The sequence below is a fragment of the Battus philenor genome, unplaced genomic scaffold, assembly GCF_028537555.1.
Source record: "Battus philenor isolate CCGP_79_NKW_IND1 unplaced genomic scaffold, ilBatPhil1.0.hap1 SCAF_9, whole genome shotgun sequence".
In the NCBI taxonomy this organism is placed as follows: domain Eukaryota; kingdom Metazoa; phylum Arthropoda; class Insecta; order Lepidoptera; family Papilionidae; genus Battus; species Battus philenor.
The window spans coordinates 5,180,880-5,203,908 of NW_027181759.1; the positions used below are offsets into that span (position 1 = coordinate 5,180,880).

Below are 23,029 nucleotides of genomic sequence, written 5' to 3' on the forward strand. Positions count from 1 at the left end.
CAGAGAGTTAAAGGCGCATAGCTAAGGCCCCTCGCTTAACTGAGTCCTCTTTCTTAATTTTAAACGTCAATATTGTGATAACTTGAAACATAACGATACATTCATAATAACTAAACGCCTAGACGAATCTTTGTGTGAGCAAAATAACAAATAACCCGATAATATATCTTTATTAGAAAGCATTGATAACACCAGTGGATAATCACAAATGTATCGTTAAAAACTATAATATATAGATAAATGTATGGAACTTAGAGAGAGTATAACATATATACTAACACAGACGAAGCACATCGAAGCATCAAATTGTGATATAGGTAATTCACTATCTCCGCAAAGACATCACACACATTCTTTCATTGAAAATTGATCGGTCTCGAAGATATCTCTAAGAATATATATATATATATATATATATATATATATATATATATATCTGGCACCTGATGACCTTCTTCGTTTGTGTCCTGAGTTCTTCGTTTGTTACTTTATTTAAGTAATTATAGTTTGTATCTAATGTCATTTGATATTAAGCTATTTAGCAAACTTGCAGGCGTTGAGCAGTCGCCGTAAAAGATTACAGGCCTGCTTGCCGTACATATCCGCATTAATTATTATGCTCTTGTGCAATTTTTGTCATGGTAGATAATGCACGGATTTACTTCCAGTCCATCAGGGCGACCTTTGTATCTTGTGCCATTTACTAAAGCCTAGGCAAAAGTCTCTCTAGTCTTACTTTTATATAACGTAATAAAATTGTTTCAAAATTTATAACTCAGATTTTTAAATTTTATGTTTATATCCAATTTAATAAATCAAATTTATGTAAAACAAATATCCTCCTATTTATACGTGTGTTTATTAATAATTAAATAATACGTATCGTCATCATAAAGTATCATATCATTATCATGTATTATTGTTGTATTTACATACCTGCCTTTTAATTATCTTTGCACCTTCAGTTGAGTGGTAGAGAATGCCTATAAGGAATTCAATTCGCCATCACACATGTTTTATAAAGATTAAATAAATAAATGATGAGCAGTGGTAGCCCAATGGGAGAGAACTGAGACCAGCGATAGTCGGTCGCGGATTTGATTCCTGGAATACAATCTTATATAGTTGTCACTTTGCGAATACTTGTTGACACATAGTGCGATCGCCAACCAGTCTACCAAGCGGGCAGGCCAATACCATGCAGTGGGCGTCTATGGGCTGATCAACGATGATATAATATAAAATTCATGTATGTTTGGTATCTTTCGTTATGTTATATATCATTGTATTTTAAACTTAACCACGCTGCTCTCTAAATAAAATTCATTACAATGACTTGCTTTTTTCGTCTCTAAGCAAAATACAGGAAAATCGGTATTAAATATCAATTCAATGATAAAGAAGGTATTAAATCTAAGTGAACTAATTGTGTGATGCGGAAAATATTTTATCACTTTTTCATTTCTTAATCCCTTTGAAGGATACACGTTTTCCGGATATTGACATTGTCATGTTCGCGTGTTAGAAAAATATCACGTGACAAAGAGCTCTAAAGGCGGGTTTAAATAAATGACGTCGTTTGCGTTATATATGTGTCAGGACTCGAAAATTGTCTTTTAGCTGTTATGAAATGGGGTGTTACCTTATCTACGAGTACATTTTACATTAAATTAAAGCATTAAATTTATTAACCAGCTTTACTTATAAAACAAAGGTTATCTTGTTTTCTATATTAGTGTTCAAAAAATACTACGAAATTGTAGTGTGGTGTTGCCTCCTTTAAATGAGCATAAAACACGAAAGTGAAGTAAGTTTATTTACAAAATTTGCCAATAAAAAACTATTTCTACTTTTTTTAAATTGTCAACATATCAGAATATCTTTAAGACTATTTTCACTCTTTGGCTTTCAAGAACACATCTTGACTAATTTAATTATTCTGTGTTACAAATGTGAACAACCTTAACAGCTCATATCAAATCTTAAATCAAAACTTGTTAAACTTCAGACATATCTATGAAATCACCATCATAAACATCATTAATTCAGGTATAAAGCCAATCGTGCCCATCCCCCCCCCCCGCCCCTAAAGAATTCCAATAGGACCGGTTCGAAGCGGCTTGCATCCAGCATCTTCCGAAGACCTTAACAAATTCATCTGTCCTTCTTGTGGATGGATGTCTTACACTGCGGTGGTCTCAACTCCAGAACATTAAAGCTTCAGCGGTTATCTGTTTTACGCGCTACGTAACTTGTCTACTGACATCTCTATATGCCAATCAGATACGGTGGACAGCATCGGTTGACAACGGATCACTTTATACCTGATAACTTCGTCACCTTCAATCCCAAAAATAACCCTTGCTAAATTTATCTCTGTGAAATATAAAATAAAATTTCATTAAAAACTAGATAAAAACGAGAAAGAAATGTTTCAAGATCTAGCATGTTAATTAACAGATATACGACGTAAAAATTGTTACCAGAAACGTTACTTCCACGCTTATCCAAGTCTCTTCCTTTAGAGAAGCTTGAAAATGGATAATTTCCGTAACCCCCAGTTGCCGAATCTACTAAGTATTTTTGAAACTATCTTTGCAAGTACATTGTCAGTATATAAAATGAATATAGGATTGAGTTCGCAACGCAGAGGCAAGTTTGTGACAGTTGTAATTAACTTTAAATTGTCTGAGCCAAACTTACCATTTGAGCATACTAAACACGTAATTATTTAACAAGAACGTGTGAGGATGAAATGTATGTGAAACTATTTCACGGCTTTAACAAAAATCATTTGAAAATCTCGTAGCTTCTTCCTTGTCTATATTGATGTTGCTTCATCTAAGCTGTTATTGTTTTATTGGAGCTATTTTAAATAGATACTTTCAAACTGTTCTTTCACATACTTATCAGGTTATGGAATTAATTACCAAAACCAATTAGATGCGCTAAATTGCTGTCAACATTTAAAAACATGGTAAAAGGGTACTTTCTTGGCCTCTAAAGTACTATATTGTGTAGCATTTGTTATTTATTCGTATTTATATATAGGAGGGAAAGGTGTTTCATAAATAAGACTAAATAACACTAAATGCTACATAAAAATGATTAGATTGGTAAATTCCTGAACTAACTATTTTTACAATGATAAGCAGATAGCAACATAATTATATTTAATTGTGATTCTTTTTTGTCTAAAACTACAAAAGTCAATCATAATGAAATAAGTCGGATAGAATAATTGGTTCAGAGTTCTTTAATTTTCGACAGCATCGCCAAAATTCTTCGGAATCTAAATTTATGTAAGTTGAATTTGGAATCACAATATTAATTTTATTAATATATTTCGAGCGATGTTTTTGCAATTGTGCAGTTCAATGCAATTGTATATCCCTAGATTTTAAAATAATTTGGTCACGTTATGCGAAAAAAAGACAACGATATGGAGATATCCAAAATAAAGAAAGTGACATAATTCCAAAATCGCCAAGCTTAATGGATATCTGCGAAATGTCCCAGAAAGACATAAAGCATACATCTAAGAATGCGTAAAAAGTCAGTGTTGCCATTTTGGCAATACTGAAACTCTTTATACAAAAGACAAATATTTCAAAATAAGGATTATTAAAGTATTAAAAAAATTATTCTAACTTTTAAATTAAAAGGCTATACGTGTCGTAAATTAAGACAATATTTTTATAAACGTAACTGCAGCAACGGATTTTATGTTTTAAGCCCTCAGAGACTTGCTCAGGAATTTTACCGAAGCAAGCTATAAAATTTTAAAATTTATAAAAGTTTTTAATATTACAAGAAATTTTACATAAAACAAAAAGTAGTTATTCTACAGATCATATCGGGACGACGCAAGAAGAATAACATGGATAGAATGCTATGTAATTCACGGCCAATAAAAAAGCCGTCTATAGTCGTCTATACTCCTAATCACCCTGGATAAAACTGTTGCTGTAGTTTCTTTTACCACTTCTACTCCAGCGATTCTGCATTACAAAGTGCGGTACGAATTTGGGCACTTTCGGAAGCCCTTTAGTCGGAAAGCTATACGCATAATGAGTGATAGTTCTAGCCTAGTTTGTCAGGGACCCTTGTACCAAGCTATTTCCTCCCTGCCCGGTAATATTGCATATTATGTAACGAACCGAGCTGTGGTTACTAAGTGAACATAAAGCTAAGTTACGTTTCGCATACGGGTCCCACAAGTCCACCGAATCTGTAAATGTCAATAAAGTAACAGTTTAAATCATGACAGAAAATAAATTACAGAAATGACTTCGATATTGTTTTGTCATATCCGAAGAAAAAATCATAAGAATTACACAGGGAGCGGAAACAACTAAATATTAAAGTAAAAACTTTAAAGTAGTGAATGTATAGCACATATACTGTTAAATAAGTATGGTATACCACATGTTAAAATCAATAGTTTTATAAATAATAAATAACATATTAGTAAAATAGTAATTAAAATTATATATAGTACACAGTTTTCAAAAACGGATTAAACAACTAAAACGGATACATAGTAAAACTAAATTTTGTTTAATATCTCTCTCTTTATAATATATTTAACAGTAACCACATGATATAGAATGATGGAAAAGATATGTGAGAGTGCTTTAAAGCTTTTTGCTGCCGAATAGAAATTAATAAAGAAGCTATACATTCACTTGTTTAAAGGTTTTATACTTATAAACAATAACCCTGTATATCACAACTAGTTTTATTCTCTAAAAAAAATGGGCAATGCCCGTAACGGATTGTGCACGCGAGTCACGAATTCGATAAACAGAGAATGGGACGTACGGAACAATGGCCAGTCGATTAGAGAAGGCGTTACATTTCGATATTGGCCCGTTGGTGATATTTCATGTCGTACACAAACGGATGCCGATGCAATAAAACACTCGCCATAAACAATGCCTTCTCATATTACGTAACCGTTCCAAAACTTTGCGGCAACATTTCGTATGCTTTTAATTAATGGTAACATACATTATAATACGATGCTAACAATCGATAGAGCTGACGTTCAACTTTTACCAAACACAAATTGGAAAGCTAAACGTTATTCAAATTACAACCCAAGTCGAGGCACTTTATTTTATGTGATTAACTAATTTAATCGACGTTTAAAATCTATTTATTTATAATACTATACTCATAGGTCTGGATCATTCATGGTGAAAGCCTGTGTTTGTCATTTGCTCATTCAAAATCAGATTAAACTCCTCTAAAATGGCTTTCTTCAATTTAAAGCTACGAGGGACTATCTGAAAATAGCCAATGGAGTTCAGACGAGTTTTTTTTGTAGTCACTTTTCCAATAACCTTAATACAGTGGTAGAGCAATTTATTCCCTCGTTACAAAATCCTTTAAAAACTCCTTCAAACTATTATAGGGTTTTTTACAACTTTTTGTTTAAGAAACTTATTTAATTTATTGCATAATAATAATTAAAAGACATGTCATTACAATGCTCTCCGTATCGTAATACCGTACACAATTGCCTACAAAATAATTAATAATTTATATATATACGTAAAGAAACTAGTTACTTTAATAATTCTATTTTGTTCTGTGCCTCATTTACTGTCGATAAAGCAGTGGCTTTTTAACTTTGACACTTCATAGATGACGCTGTTAATAATGGTGTTATGATGGCGTCCATTCCGGTCGCCGGTCGGTAAAGCAGTTGGTAGTTGAGATGTTAGTGATAATTTAAAATATAACAGAATAAACTTTAAAAGGAATCGACAATTTGAGTAATATCTTTAAATGTCGTTTCTCTATTTTCAAGTAGGTTAATGGCGTAAAACAAGTTTTTAAAATAAATCTCTGTTTCCAAAGCAACGCATTATTGTTCATTTGAAGCATATACTTACATAGTCGAAAGAAATTGCTTTCTATGTATATGTATATATATACGACAATTTTTATATAAACATGTATGTATACATAAATATTTACTAAAAGTTGAAAATTGACTAAGAATAAGTTGTACAAAAAATTATTAACCAAAACCAAGACAAACTATACAAACGCAATTTAATAATTGGCTAATAAAATGGTTTATAATAGTGCGTGGCAGAAGAAATTCAGTCGGGCAGATAATTTTGAAGAGTTTAATAAATGCAATGTCGAGAATTAGCGAATATGTCAGTATTGCAACTGCATTCATTTGCCAAATACAGATCTTCTACGAGAAGGAAAAAAACTAGTGATTAGGGCTCGTGGATAGCTGGCACTTTAGTATCAATCCTTAGCAATAATTAAGGACAAACTATTTCGCTTACTAAATAAATCAATTCTGAAATACAAAAGCCTGAACCGATAACAAATTTTTATGCTAAAAAGGTTAGAGGACAACGAACTACTTATTGTACCGTTGCAGTTCATACCTATATAAATATTTCCGATAACAGGAAAGCCTAAAAAATATTACAACGGACGTAGACATATTTGGTCACGACCCTCAGACGAGAGGAAAGACGCGTAGAAGAACAGTAATATTGAAGTTTCTGAACTAAACCTTCCGAGTAGGATAAATGCCAAAAACATTTTCAGGAGTCATTGCTCTTGGAATATCCGCCTAGGCAATCTAAAAGTTTAGCTCATTCCCTGTCCGGTAAAATAATGAATGAATCCAGTCTGATTTGTGAGAAGGACAAATAGTAAAAAATTATTTGACGATCGTAGATGTATAAAAATACATACAAATGTATATTTATAATCATATGCACATAATATTACTTACTATGTGTATTTAAACCATCAATAACTTAGATAAAAAATATCAATTAAGTATAGTATAAGATAAATGTCACATGAATATTGTACGGTTTAATAACCGCTCATCTTTCGACACGGGCGTTGTTTGAAGTTAATAACTGAAGTGCTAATTAGATGCACGGCCGGGAGCTGTATGTAGCACAAACTTTGTTAGCCTGTGTTATTATTCCTTCAATTATTAATTCATGGAGCGAGACTGCAAGTTTAGTAATACCAATAAAGTTTTATATTACTTAAAACAGTTTAACACGTAACGAACCGACCTTTATGCAATTCGATTATACGTATTACATGTATGAAGGTGGAACGAGAGATATAACAACAATCTCAATCTATACCTCGCTGGATTTCAAGGAGGATTCAAGCATCTCAAGAGCAAACATTGCAATATAAACATTGGTTTTAATTAATTAACCAATTAATTAGTTTAATTACTAACCATTACCAACCCTTGTAATAATTGTAAATGTATAAATTTTAGTGAAAGAGAGTGATATAGAACTGGTTAGGAAGGGAGAGTAGTGCAGCCGGTGAACGTAAACACTAATGCGGAGACCTTCTTAAACCTGCTAGGCGGGTCGTCGTTGACCTGGCACCTGAATAACAAATCCACGGAATGCTAAGAAGTTGCGTCTGGTAGTAAAAAAAATATTTTAAATTGTCTTACGTAAATCAAAGTTATTTTATAATTGAAATTTTTACATCAATTGTCAATTTTTATATTAAAAAATTGATTCTTCCTTATTCTTCTCTCGTTCATATAGTTTTAATTTCAACTAGTAAGCGAGTTTATCTAGACGTCAACACTGTATGAAAGGCAGCTTTCCTAGTATCTTACCTATCTTGCAAATTCATGTTACTTCATTCTATAATAACTACTTCTGAAAAATTCGTTTATAAAACTAAAAAAGTGCTCCTTTTCTCACTTTTACTACCAAATATTCATTAGACATTATTATGTTTAGTTTGGTATACTTTGGTGTTGGTGCGATTACAAGCTTGGTCAATGAAGGATAGATGCTGCTTGATACAGAGTTCTATCAGGAGCATACCCATAAACAATTACATCTCTACGTATTTAAGAAGGTTAAGTTTATCCTGGAGGTGTGAATACACACCTTGTAAAATAAAATGTATGGGAACAGAAATCATAAAATGACTGAATATTTTATAAATTTTCGTTTTTGGATCACAAAGACTTGTGATTAAAAAGAGTTGTGTAAAAAAATAGCCGTGATATTTGTAACTTAAATACCTATAACTATCCCATATACTATCCATATCAGTCAACTTGCCAGCTTGTTAACTGATAGTTGTTCAAAGAGCCAAAGAAAAGGCTATACTCAGTGTTTCACTGCAACATCGAATGATCATCGTCTTCACGTCAGCCGATAGATACCCAATGCAAGGCATTTGCGTCCCCCCCCCTCCCCCCCACAAAGATCGCCACAATGACCTGTCTTACGTTGCCTGTATTTAGTAACTTCCCACGACCTTTACCATGTTGTCGGTCTACCTAAGTATGGAAAGTCAGAAGCCCACCCACGCTGCATCTGCCGAACCCAAAATAAAGAAATCCGCCAAGTTGAAATGAAAAAGGCATATAGCGTGCAGAATAGATCTAAGTCTTCAATTCAAGACAATCCAGGCTTTTAGGTTTTGAAGTCAAGACGATGGGCCGGCAATCGCATCGTATAACGTCTACCTTCGAAGAGCATATTAAGGTTACCTTCTTCCGGTCAGTCTTATTAGAAATCCATGGGTTAGGTCCATGCACAACAGTGGACAACGTGCAGATAAATCGAACATGATGGCAATTATTAGTGAACCTTTATCTATATATATAATAATAATAGATAAACTGTAGACACGTGGTTTGGAAAACTTGAATCCATTTTTACTGTGTTGTATGAATGTAACGCGAAAAATTCATAAACAGTTATAGACGAAATGATAGCAATACAAAAGCCATCCGTTCTTAGGAAAAGTTAAAATAATGGCAGAATTTTTGGCCTTTCTCGATTTAAATGCCCATTTTAGTAATTAATTGTAATTATGAAATATAACTTCATTATTAGTCAACTATAAAACATGTGTTAGATATTATATAAGTTTATTGTAAAATACATAAAACATTTACGAAACGTCAATTTATCTATTATTTTATTTGTTATAAATATAATTTTCTTGCGAATAAAGCATGACGATACGTAGATCTAATTTTTTTTATTAAAAACATCTCAACTTCTTCTTTCTTTTAAAGTTCTTCAAGACGTTCGTCAAGAACACACTACACTATTTCGAGTGCTTCGCACAAATACTTATCTTTTACTAGCTGTCCCGACAATTTGTACTGCCAGAATTTACTGGTCCGTCGTGTTCCAATCGAAAAAATTATTTAGGAGAGTATTTCAAAGTAATAACTTTATTTATAAAAGCAAATGTAAAATAACTAACCTAATTTTGTGATCTATAAATACTAATGCATCTTATAAAAAATTGCAGAGCGTGAGTTTCAAACGCGCAAAGTTCGTATCAAATTGTCAAACGCTGTATGTTTTATTATACATTACATTTTCTAAACTTTGAGGATTTTTTACAAATAAGTATCTTACATACGAGGGCCAAACTGAAAGTTTTTAGAACTGGCAACTTAAAAGCATTATATTAAAAAAATAAGTTTAAATTTTGAAAATAGAACTCTTTACCAATAATATTGAGTATACATTTCATTCATTTGTCATTTGTTTTACGATTTGGCGGCAAATTGAAAATTGTCTGTGTACGTCAGAATGAATTTAAGCCGAGAAAATTTTCGTGCAATGATTTTTTATGACTTTCGATGTCATATAAGTCAACAAGAAAGTTATGATAGACGATCGATTGGCGTTTCACGATGAAGCCCCATCTCGTGCCACAGTTTACAACTGGTTTAATGAATTCAAACGTGGTCGAACTAATCTCACCGATGATTTGCGTGAGGGACGGCCTTCTACAGCGACGACTGAAGACAATATCAGTGTTGTGCGGCGTATGATAGAGACTGACAAAAGAGTGACCTATCAGCAGATTCGAAGTCTAGGCATAGGTATGAGTCAAGTGCACAAAATCCTCCATGAACATTTAGCGGTCAGGAAGCTTTGTGCCCGCTGGATACCGCATAATTTGACCGAGGCTCAAAAACTCCGCCGTGTTGATTGGTGCCGAGAAATGATCCAAAAATTTAACGGAGGTGACTCAAATGCTGTGTTCGACATACTAACGGGTGACGAAAGCTGGATTTACTGTTATGATCCGGAAACCAAAAGACAGTCTGCTCAGTGGGTGTTTCCTTCCGAAGAGTTGCCAACTAAAGTGAAGAGAGGTCGAAGTGTTGGAAAAAAGATGGTGGCCTCGTTCTTCGGAAAGACAGGTCATTACGCGACAGTTGTCTTAGAGGATCAGAAAATGGTTAATGCAGAGTGGTATACTAACAACTGTTTGCCACTTGTCTTGGAAAAAGTTCGAGAGAAACGACCTCGCAGCAGGATCCTCCTTCATCACGACAATGCCTCGTCGCACACCGCCAGGCAAACGATCGACTATTTGGCGACCTCAGACGTGGAATTACTGGGTCACCCGCCGTATAGCCCCGACCTCGCACCCTGCGATTTTTATTTATTCCCGAAAATAAAAGAAAAACTTCGAGGAAAACATTTTATGGACGCCGAAGAAGCAGTGGCTGCGTTTCAAAACGCCGTCGAAGAGACCCCTAAGGCCGAGTGGGCAAGGTGCTTTTCTCAATGGTTCCATCGAATGCAGCGATGTATTGATGTAAATGGACGCTATTTTGAAAAGTTATAATAAAACTAATAACTTGCTAGAAATGCTTAGTTTTTGATTTTCTAAGAACTTTCAGTTTGACCCTCGTATTTAATGGAATCAGGCGTTATTTTGCGGAAGTCGATCCTAAGTAAGAATTACATCTTAAAAAAGACTGTGTTTGGCACTAATCGGTGTAACATAACTCCTGAAGATGCCCCGTGGAAGGATGAAACACGTGTTGAGTGATTTAACAGTGGTAGTTGTGTAATTCGTATTGTTTGCCGCATGCGCATTTATCAGCGGGCTGGCGGGCGTTGCACTTTGTTGCACGACTGCATGTGCGGAAGTGGCTAAATATTGGTCCTTTTCTTACTTAAGTATCTTTTAGAAAATGATGAATGAAATATGTAAGACGAACTCAAGTTATGAAATGATCAAGGGAATAAAAGATTTTTTTTTATATTCTTCTTTATTATTGACATTTATAGTATATAACATTTGAATACTTTATCCACTAATTGTCTCAGCGCCATCTTGTGGTGACTGGTAGCGATTGTCTAAAGGCATCAAGTCCGCCATTATATGAAGTTGTAAAAAGGGTAAATACATTGATAAATATATTAAAAAAAATACTATGCCAAAACAATAGTTTTAAATTGAATTTTTGTTTATTAAATACATAAATTTTAGACGAAGATTAAAGAAGAGCACCCACTTAGTGGACTTGATCTATTTTACGCTATTTCATCTTTTTTAAGGATAATTTGGTCTACTTCATTTTCTGTTGTTTATTAACGAAATACTTTTCAAAAAATTGTTCCCTTTTATTTAATACTTATTTACAAGCAAATATATCCAGTACCTACAAGACATTAACTGTGCACAAATAGTAAGTCTACAACATGATGGTTTTAAGTGTGAGAAGAAATCTAGGTGATCTTTTTCAAGCATGGCCATCTTAAGACTCGCCCGATATGTAGGGGTAACATTAATTACTCGAATATACACACACTTTTACTTCAGACTTCGTGTTGTTAACACTTGAAGGTCCTGCGAAGAATCCCAAAAATATTTCTAACCATTAACCATCATTGTTTCAGTAGTATGACATACACTGTTTAACATCGGTTACCCCCATAAATTTTCAACGGGACCGGTTGGAAGCAGTCTGCATCCAGTCTTTAATCTTAAGAAGGTCTCTGTCCAAAACTGATATGCGTGCTATGTGACCCGCCCACTGTCACTTAAAGTTGCCAATCCGCTAGAAATAAATATTATATATTTATTATATATTAGTTTTAATTTAAATTATGAGGCAGTGTTAGTGATTGCTATAAGTGAGAAACTGTATATAAGCAATAAACACGTTAAAATTAATATAATATATTATTAATATATTACAGTAACGATATCTTATTAACATAATATAATATTATATAATAACCTGGTACAATTATTATTAATAAACAATATTTTAGTAACGTTTCGTTTAAGTAAAAATGAAATAAAGTTTCACGCATAATTTAAAATATGTTAAAAAGAGCGAATTTAATCGTTATAATTTTAAAATCTGAAATTAAAACAAACTTTATTACGTTATTTTAATTTTTTATGAACCAAAAGCAAAGGAAAGCATTTTTGTTGTTTTAGACAAAAAAAACATATTTTTGATAAATAGACCTGTAAATTTACTACGTTAATTTTTAAGGTAATTATAAAAACTGAAGAAATAAATCAAATTTATATTGCAATTTGATGTCTGTGAAAGTACAACATTAGCTTTTTTAAATTTTATAAAAGTTTACAACAAAACAGCATTATTAAAAGCTTACAGTTAAAAATAATCTAATAACTATATAAAATTCTCGTGTCACGGTGTTCAACTTGAACTCCTCCGAAACGGCTTGACCGATTTTTACCAAATTTTACATGCGTATTCAGTATGTCTGAGAATCGGCTACTATCTATTTTCCATACCCCTAAGTGATAAGGGTGGTCCACCCCTAAATTTTATTTTTAATTTTTAGACAATTTTTTTGGTTTTTATTTTATTATAATACAGCATACAAAAATACATACAAACCTAAATTTTCACCCCTCTACGATCAACCCTTATCTTACATTTGTTAATTAAAAACTTAAATTTTTTTTTCAAAACAACGTTTGCGGGAAATATAAAAAATCAGAAAAAAAACGGTTACATGAAACCAAGGAAGAGAAAAAAACATAATGGTAATACAAGATTTCTTAAAAATTTTATCATCTTTACGTTCATTTTTTTATCTTTTTTGCTATCATTACAAAAATGTGGAGTCATTACAACGAGAGCCTGTTTTTATGCCGTGTTTTGCCGATTTTAACTGCAATAATTAACATTTAGTGAAACTTATTTTATAGTTGAGATCTGAGCTTATTCCGTCAAACAAATTTTCGTATTTGATAAAAGAATGTGCATCGTGTGTTGACAGGATCTGTCAAGAATTGAAATAAGAGTAAAAAGTAAAGTAACTCTTACTATCAAGAAAATTTAAATTTGATCTGTGCGATATTGGCACCGCGCAATCTATTTTGTCAGAACTAAAGTCAGAAGTGAAAAAAAAGTAGTTAAGTTAAAGTCACAATTATTGTTGGATCGTTTAATGGTAAACGTTTATAATGGTCACAGAAGGGTTCGCCGTCCTTTCAGCCCAATGCAATGCACCACCTCTCCCAAAGATATCTAGGAACGATATACCATAATTGCTACACTTGGTGGATCGGCGATCGTAGTGCCATATTATAGTATGCAGAGGGCGCTACCACCCATTTTCTTAAAACTTGTTTGTGAGCAGCGGCAATCCTATATAATTAATAAACAAAGTCTGAATTATATAAAATTATATTCTGTAAATCGCAACCTATCGAAAGTTTTATTCCTCTATCGCCAGACAGTCAAAATGAGGCTGATATGTCCTAAGAAGGATAAAACCCCAAACTAAAAATAAAAATTAAAAAAGGGAAGCGTGTAATATTCAGTGTTTGTTTTAGGCTTCATTTGTAACTATTACAAAGTGAATAAATTATATTATGTTACTTTTTTGTTTTATACAATATTTCATTAATAAAAATATAAACATTGATTACAAAGCAACGGTTGACCTATAAAAAGGTTATAAAAACAAAAGTCATTTTTAATTAAACATTATTAAATGGGGAAGACCAATTAAAACACGTAAATATGCAAAGTAATTAATGAAGTCATAAAAAACTCATACCATTTTAGAACGCGAAAAAGATTTTTAAAATATTTAAATATCTTCATAAAATATTCTTAGAAAAAAAACGTACGAAGCACTTCGTACAAAAAGTCCTGCAGCTAAACTGACGTTTGTATTATATATTTTTAACAAGCGCAAGTCTTCAATGTGAATCACCCTACTAACGAGCACGTTTTGGAACAGTTCTTTTGTAAGTCGACATGGTTTTTAGAATATTTAAACATGACTGATTTTAGTTTTAATTTTAATTAATTTCTATAAAGTTTCTGGCCAGTACTTCTTAATAGATCAGCATTCCCAGCAGGTGGTAGGTTAGTATTAATATTATTAAAATGATTGACGATTCAAAAGTGCATATAAAAACTTATTGAATTAAAAATATTTTGAATTTGAATTTAAATGCTGGCAAGTTGAAAAAGAATTCACAAAAATAAAGCAGTCTGTTCTTAAATACATCGTGTGCGTCTTGTTAATAGCACTTTATCTCGTTTGATTGTTTACATAGTAAGCTATGATACGGTGACTAATATTTCCGTGCATACTATTATCAGTCACTGAACTTCTATGGTGTTACATAATAGATATAAAAATGCGATTTATAACAGTACTGAACATTGGCAAGTGGTTGACACGACTGTCGATCAAACGATACGACTTTGATTATCGGCAAACACACAGTGATATATGATATCATAAAAAAGATTTTCTTGCGCAAGCATAAGGCATATATCCAATACCACACTTTTATATAAAAAAAGTTGATAATCAAGTATCAACAAGTGTAAAAGAAAATACAGCTGGAAAATGAATTTGACTACTGTATCAAAGATACTTGTGGAAGCTATCACGAAATAAAAACACGTCTGAGTTTGTTGTGGGCTCTTTCCAGAGGCTTTTTCAAGCGCGTTTTGATCCGTTTTAATCCAATCGTAGTATGTGAGTAGAATATGCCATGACAAGTGTGCTCATTTTGATTTCAGTTTCTATTAAATAGGGCTCTTTTGGCATTGTTCTCTAAATAATCTTACGCCGATTATAATTTTATATCGATTTAATTTTTTAATTATTTTGAAATCAAGAGAATAAACTGCACAATGTAAACAAAAATATAGTTCAGAATAATAATATAATACCAATAAAGTTTCCGATATCAAGCAAGTATCGTCGACAGAACAGTAGTAGTCTTTTATATCTGTCACTTGTTGTTATATTCAATAAATATAAATCACCGGTAGCTTTTTAATAGTCAGTAGCCTTAAGCCTCAATTAAGTAGAAAAATAGAAAATAGTACAAAATATAAGATGAATAAAACAATAGAATTAACCAAGTTAAGGACAGGGCAGAAAATGTTTTTATAATTGATACTTAAAAAAGAAAAGAAATCATAGGGCCCATGGTCACCATTCCATGGGAATAGATCTTTAAAAAATGTGGAGTGTATGTGATAATCGTAATTGTGATGTGGGTGGTGTAGTGCGCAGCTGGGCGCGCCGCGTGGCAGGAGGCGGCGGCGGTGTCGGTGGGCGGCGGGGCGGGCGGTGCGGGCGGGGCGGCCCGGCGCTGCTCGGTGCTGGGCGACCACCCCGGCGCCCGTCGCGATCCCCGCTCCAAGTGGCACCGCAACAACCGGGTAATCATCAAGAGAAACAAACGCGTCCCACTGCATGGCACAGCTCACCGCGTCAAAAAAGTACGAATCTTCTATACAAGAAGCCAGGAACCCTCCCGATGTAGACACCCTCTGTCGTAGACTTTATTTAGTTCTCCACACTACTCTCTTCTAGTCACACTTCCACAGGGACGTCCTTCAGATGAAATAACTATATTCGAGACTTTCGAAGCCATCTAGTATCAAAGAGATATATATAGTCAAAGCACTTGGCCACCTCAACTAAAGACATAAACACGGAGCTTCTGCCAAAGTAACCTAAGAGCTTGGCGGCTCCCAATGAAAGAAATCGTATAACTGATTAAGACGAGGCTTTCTCGATGTTAGTTACAACAACAAAGTTTAGACCAAAAAACATCTATGAATGTTAAAAAATACTTGGCTTATTAGGTTCATCAAGCTTCGATCGAAGCGATCTAAGAGCCTTGCAGCCTCCGGTGAAATAAATAATGTAACGCCAAACCGAGGCTTGCGAGGGTGAGGGAGCCCTCAGGTACTATAAGAAAGTTAAGGTTTTTCCTAAACAAGCAGCATTAATCTAAGACAAGAATAAAAAGATACGCGGACGTTCTTTCCTAGTATATCTATAACTTTTTATGTTACCCTCTATGTCCTCTTTTAAACCCTTTTAGAATGTGGACCTATGTAGATTTATATAGTATTACCAAACTATCCTTTACTATGCTATCTTTCTTCTTAATTAGTCCCTTATTTTTTCTTTTATCCTCGATCGAGAATTACCTAACATTTGAAACATAATCTAAATCAAAATTTTAAAAATAACCAAGATTAACTGATCGTCCGATGAAATATTTTCTGCCTATTAATTACCTCTCAAAAAATTCCACCTTGAAAATACAAAGTTAAAAAATAATGAACTATTTTAATCACTGTCTTATAAAACGAAAAGTCAGGACTCGTAAATAATAATTGTATAAATCCAAATTGGACGAAAAAAAGGAAACTAAAAAAATAGATTTTTATGCAAAGGTACTCTTCTTTTTCTACGTAAATTACTGCACGATTAGAAAGCTTTTTTTATTTTGTTGCTGCCCTAACCTTATTTATAGTTTTCCTTTTTGAAACAATATTTACTTGCTAAATTATATTTAAAAAGTTTTAATTTTCGTACAATAAATTTAATAATATTTGCGCCTTCTTTTAAATATATCAAAAATCAAAGCTGTGCCTAAAGCAAATGCAATTTTTGTATAATTTTAACGTTCGTTTTGATCATGTTTGCTTCGCTATAGTGTTCCATTTGGAATGCTATTTGCACTTAAGATATTTTATTGAATGCAATAATGTCAGTGTTAGTATTAATTTTTTTCGCCACGGTTTTCCAGGTCCGGGATGCTTCGTACGGGTCCTCTTCAGAATCCGACGGGGAGGCGGAAGGTGCGAGCGGCGAGCCTTGGGGTGTAGCAAGACTTCTCTATGCAGGCCTAGCCACGCTCGCTGTCGGCCTCGTTGTGTACTTCGTTGGTACAGGGGACAAGGTGACAAACATTAAATTATTATTGTCTGGCGATCAAATATTAAACACAAATTCTCAAGTATCAATATTTTATATATATTAATATAAAGGGGTCGGGGGCGGGTCTTAAGATATAAAAAATTAAGTCATCTCCTTGACAAATTATGATATTGATCTTTTACGTTACGTTCAAAATTGATTATATAGACTTTTTTTTCCTATAGAGCTTTTATTTTCTCCTTTTACTTTTAAATTTTTAATTGTATATACCTAGGTTACTTCAGATTGGTAACATTAGTCGCCGGATCCTCTAGGTTGGAATTCAATTTTAGCTAACACTGTTGAAGACAGTTTAAATTTTAAATGTCTATGTTCTTAAGCTTTACGACATCTGTTCTCTCGTTAGAAGGTTAAACGGATAACTTGAGATTAACTTTCAGTTTATTCACCACTCTGAATCGTCATCCATCCCTGCCAATACCTGGATATTTTTTGTAACATATCGACGAGGTAAACAATTTTAATTTCCTTGCTTGGCTTACTTCTGATTTGGATGCCAAGTACCATTATTCCTCCTCTTGTTTTTTATTGGATTATCGAACCAAGTGTCGTTGCTGGATTTCCAGACTAGTCTTCCAGCTCCTGAAATAATTTTCTACAAAATTTCTGCAGATTCTACTATATCTCATTGAGATCCTAAAATTTATCCCAACCAGCTAGACTAATAATGTACTGTGAACATCAACGATAAATTAAAAGTTCTTGTATTTGACTATGTTCTTCTTGCCATTTCCTGTACTATTAATACCACCATAACTATGGACATTTTTAAAAATTGGACCAAAAGTTTGTAACCATCTTTATAAGTTATAATCATATCTTATTTAGTGTTTTTCTTTCTTAGAACTCAAAGTTATAATTATTCTTTTTCCGATCCGTGCGTACCCAAGAATGTCGATCGATCTATCGGTTGATATTATCGGATTATAATGAGCAGAGCTTCGAACGATATGACCTAATTTTCTCAAAACATAATGCCGTTAGAGTTTCTTTCATTACTTCGATGAAGTAACGCAGCAGATACCGCTGTCGAATCTACATTTAATAAAAAGCCTTCAATAAAAAGCAAGTACAAAAAATTTGTAATAAAAAAAATTGAGCACGTACAGATTAAAAATTGTATCTAAGCTATTTGAATATCAGCAGATGATTAAATTTGATTGTTCATCTCTTAATGAATTATTAAACTTTAGTATTTCAATACAAAGTTAGTTTCGTTTTAATAACTAAAGAATTAGTTTTTTTTTTAATCTTAATTAGATAAAATATATTTTCTATAACATATGTGAGTGGGCCATTCACAAAGTGAACCAACGACATAATCGGACACGAAAAGTCGCTGGATACAAACAGCGTCATTGCTGACCTAATGAAATATGTGGATGCAATGTCCCTTTAGTATTTTTTTAATTATTTATAAATATTAGTTGTTTCTGATGCTTAGGACACCGGTACATCTACAGTATTTATGACTAGCAATCATTGTCACAAAGTAAAAGAGAGAAAACAGATGTTTTCAACACGCAACCAAATGATTTGCGGTTACCGTAAGACCTTCATAAATCTTAACGGAACTGTAACAAGCTAAAATATATTAAGCTTAATTAACCATAATAAGCGTTAGAATGTAAACACGGGCTGTGTTACTGTTACGTTAATTAATTCAAAGTTAGATTGTTGATTTTAAATACCGAGGAGTACTGTTGATATTTGAATGTTGTTCTTGTATCTTGAATTAAGATCTTGGTCGTATCTGTCAACAATGTTGACAGATGACTGTTATGTAAAAATTTTAAGGAAATTTTTTTTTTTTTTTAATTTATCAGAACTATTTTTAAAACGTCACCAGTGACGAGATATTTTTCCCTAGAGACCGCCAAATTAGTCCACGGCGCCAATATGAAGGTACTTCCAAACATGATGTAAAGAAGATTTACCATCACATTTATTAAAAAAATTAATAACAATTAAAAGAGAAAAGCCAAAGCGTTAGCGCTAACAAACACAAACTGACCTTCCGCTAACAACCAATAACAATTATCGTACATTTAGCGATATTCCATTACAATTGTAAGATTCCCTGCCAATTCATATAATCATTTCCAGATATATCCTCTACTTATAACAATATATAATATATAACAATCAATGTAATAAAATAAAGCTCTTTATTTCAAAATAATTACATACATAAAGTATTTTTATGTTAACACATAAAATGATGTTTCTGATTTCGTTGTGCATTTTATAAGAGGTTTATATTCTAATAATACCAACCAATCGAACCGTGGTACGATCGTCTCAAGCATTTTTAACTAAATGTTAAGACGTTTCGAATATCAGCTAAAACCTAGGTGTCTTCCCAGAACCCTTGCACCCAGTTATTTCTAAAAGTAGGAGCGACCTAAATGTTTGGCGGCCTGTCAATCTGATGAATATGTAAAACCTTAGGCTCTTGGGTAAATCCTTTATATAAGGTTAGGCACCTCCAGCAATCTTCCGCCTTAAATATCGTGAAACTTTAAAAGCCGTCGGGCAATCAGCATATTTATTTAACAAAAACGCCAAAGCGCCCTCCAACAACTGCTTATTTTGTAGGAACCTTCGCCAGCTGGTGTCTGCCGTCAATTCCTCACAGTTAAAATAGTCGAGGAAGATATAAGGCCATTGTTTTCTTCAATTTATCTTTCCGTACTCGTTCCTCTAGATATCATATGCCAACACTGCATATTTAACGATACGCTTGTATAAGTTTATCAGTAGTTTTTATAATTGACCTTATATTAATGTTTCCTTGTATACTAAGTCACTTTTTCTTAACTTTATAATTTTTTATGTGTCCCACCGTCGTGTCGTGTTTGGGACAGGGTATTTTCATTATCGGGTAAATATTTTATTTGTATTCTTTATTTTTCTTTCATCTTTCCCAATTCGTTACATACTTTCCTTCTGTTCTTCACAATCTCTTTCTTCCTTTCTCTTTCATTTCCTCTTCAACACATTTAGTTAATCTTTTACACACTAGGTCACTTTCTTCAAATTCCTGTGTAAACAATAAGTCGAAACAATTTCTTGATTGTGACTAAATATTCAGTTCTAGTTTTGATGTTACACATTTACTCAATTCACAGGGTTTCAAAACCCCGGCACTTCGGCTGGTGGGTCCTTCGCTCATAGTGGCTGGCCTCGCCTGTTGTCTACTGCGTATTATGTTTTGCATATTTGCGAAACCTTGCTGTCGGAGACGAACAAACTACAAGGAGAACAGAAGGTGATATAATTAATTTATAAAAGGAAGAAAAATATTCATAGCCGATTTTTAAACCTAACACTTTTTATATATATTAATATTTATTTATGCATCACACCAAATCACCCGGTACTAATTTAAGAGTATTTTATACAGCTTTCTCAATGATATTCTATTTCCAGCTATTTCCAATAATAAGTATGATATATCAGCCACATCCGTAGCACAGCTAATAAAAATACGATAAAAAAATTATCATATTCCTAATAGGAATTCCTTTTTTGAATAAATCAGTCATACAACGACAGCGAAAGTTTTATACAAAACTTTAAAAAATAAAATATAAACAAAGAAAAAAATTTTAATTCGACAATCTTGCTCTTTGTTCTGAAATTTCACAGAATTTAACATTTACATTCAAGTTCCAAGAACCAAAAAAGATTTTTTTTTAATTCTGTATGATCAACAATGAAATAATAAGGTTTTGTTTTCCATCAGTATAGATGTCATGGCGTTGGTCGTTTTAATAGGACGTTGCCACGTCTCGCAGTTTAGCTGTTATATTTAGCTTGGTTATTGGAGTAGTTATTAAAGAAAGTGTCTATGAAGTAATCGAATCTAGTGGGTATTGACATCGTTTATTTATTTATTAAGATACTCTATTCACAGCTAAATATATATGATTAAAAATAATATCACTTAAGATATTGTTAGAAAAAAATAATATCACTTAGGATATTGTTTACATAAAAAGCAATATCTGTATGATTGTGCGAGACATTTATACGATACCACTTTTATTTATATTTGGCAAAACATTACCCTTTTTACTTAAATAAAAGTTGAATGATTATAAAATATTTTTTTTTTTATTACGATAAAGAAAACATAGTTCTAGTTGAAAAAAAAAATAAGTTTGCTAGTATAATTGGCATTTACAGATTCCGAGAGTTTCAGAGAGCAGAGTTCAGATGGCGCATAGCCTTAGCCTTGATTTAAGAAGATAACATTAAAACTTCCACAGGAGCCTCGATTCGGGCTGATTCATCATCATCATGTCAGCCGATAGAAGCCTGCAAGACATAAGCCTCCCTCACCCAAACATCGCCACGATGACTGGTCATGCGCTACCTATATCCAGTAACTTTCCGCGACCAGTTATGTCGTCAAATCAAGTAGGGAGGCTACCCACGCTGTGTGCACGAACTCGTGGTCGCCGCTAAAGAATCTTTCGGCCTCAACAGCCATCTGTTCCACGAGCGGTGTGCCCCAAATACTGCCTTTCCTGATGAGCGATTCTTCAAGCTCCGTCGCTACACTACTGCTAGTACTACTTTATTGCCCGATTGGGAGATCGTTTGTAATTACGAGTGTAAAAGTCTTTGTTCTTTAGACTGTCAGGTGGTGGCGAAGGCGAGGAGATGCCACTGGCCGGCGGGTGCCCCAACGCACCGCGTGCGGGTCCCGCGCAGTGCTCGCCGGCGAGGCGGCTCGACGCCTCCTCCTGCGATGTGTCCAGTCTGTCCAGCGGGGAGGAAGACGAGCGGTTGCGAAGGTACCGCACCGCAACCGTACAGCCCCACGCTGTTGTTGTACAGCAGGTGAGAATCAAATAGCCAACAACTTCATAAAATTTTCCTTATGTACTATTCCATACCTCTAGGGCTGGCGACCTCGAATGGTGTTCTCCTTTAATATTTCATGCAATTAATCGGGGTGTACATTACATGAATTATTTTTCTGCTTAATTGGTAACGGATTATTTATGCCCAGTAGTTCTCCTGTGCAAATGTCAGAAGCTTGTAGGGGGTGCCTATTTACGATTTTTTTGAACAATTCTTACAAAATATCTAAAGACGCGTTTTGCGCAAATATCTGTATCTAACAAAGAGACTTTAAGCTTCCCTAAGTTAGTCCTTCTCCAGTTATCCCAAAATAACTTTGGCCAATTCTTCTCTGGCACTAATTACGAACTGGTGTTGGAGATATCTTTAGTCAAAGGTATCAATTTCTTCAACAAATAAACATTATGGCAGGCGGCAACGCACTCTCGGACGTTAAAACCGCCGGCGACCACGTCAGGCGCAGGCTCTCCAGCGCCGGGGCCGAGTACTTCAAACCCTGGGGGGCGGCGTCCGCCGCCAAGGAACGTGTCTTTCGCCGGAGGACCCGACGGCGAGCTCGTCCTCAGCCCTGCTCAGCTGCGCTCCTAACCCACAAGCAATAAAGGTTGTCGCAATACTCTATTTTATATCCACGTACTCTGACGACTTTATCTTCAAGCGTCTTACCACGGTCACGTGATAGTAAAACTCTGACCGGTCTAAAGTTTAAGTGACTCCTCGATAAGCAACGGGATCGTCGATTTTTTGCACTTTTAATTAATAAATTGCAAGGTCCTATCGACATTCGTATCTAACTTTAAGTGTACTTTGCTAGATTTAACCTGGTATCAGGACGCCTATGTATGCGACGATTACTTTCTTGTGAACGGAACGCTTCGACCGCATGTATTTTTTTATAAATAATAAGATACAGAAGAGGTGTTTGCGTAGGTTGTAACATTTGTATGTTGGGCAAACGTTCGACAAACGTATATCCAACATATAAACGTGAACGTCTAAATATACGTTAATCATTGCTTTTGGTTTTACATTACGATTTCTTAAATACTTTGAATAAAACTCTTGAAGCTAAAAAT

At 33.9% G+C, this 23,029-nt stretch overlaps 1 protein-coding gene across 1 annotated transcript in view; it reads left to right on the plus strand.

The window, feature by feature from the left end:
* The window catches only part of LOC137932417 (uncharacterized), a 68,300-nt gene extending 45,759 nt beyond the window's left edge, over positions 1-22,541 (plus strand). Inside the window, exons 3-7 of the mRNA XM_068776027.1 lie at positions 15,347-15,502; positions 16,888-17,040; positions 20,210-20,349; positions 21,722-21,929; positions 22,365-22,541. Coding sequence (XP_068632128.1) covers positions 15,347-15,502; positions 16,888-17,040; positions 20,210-20,349; positions 21,722-21,929; positions 22,365-22,541 — 834 coding nt within the window. The remainder of the gene's footprint in view (positions 1-15,346; positions 15,503-16,887; positions 17,041-20,209; positions 20,350-21,721; positions 21,930-22,364) is intronic.
* Positions 22,542-23,029: the final 488 nt, after the last annotated feature.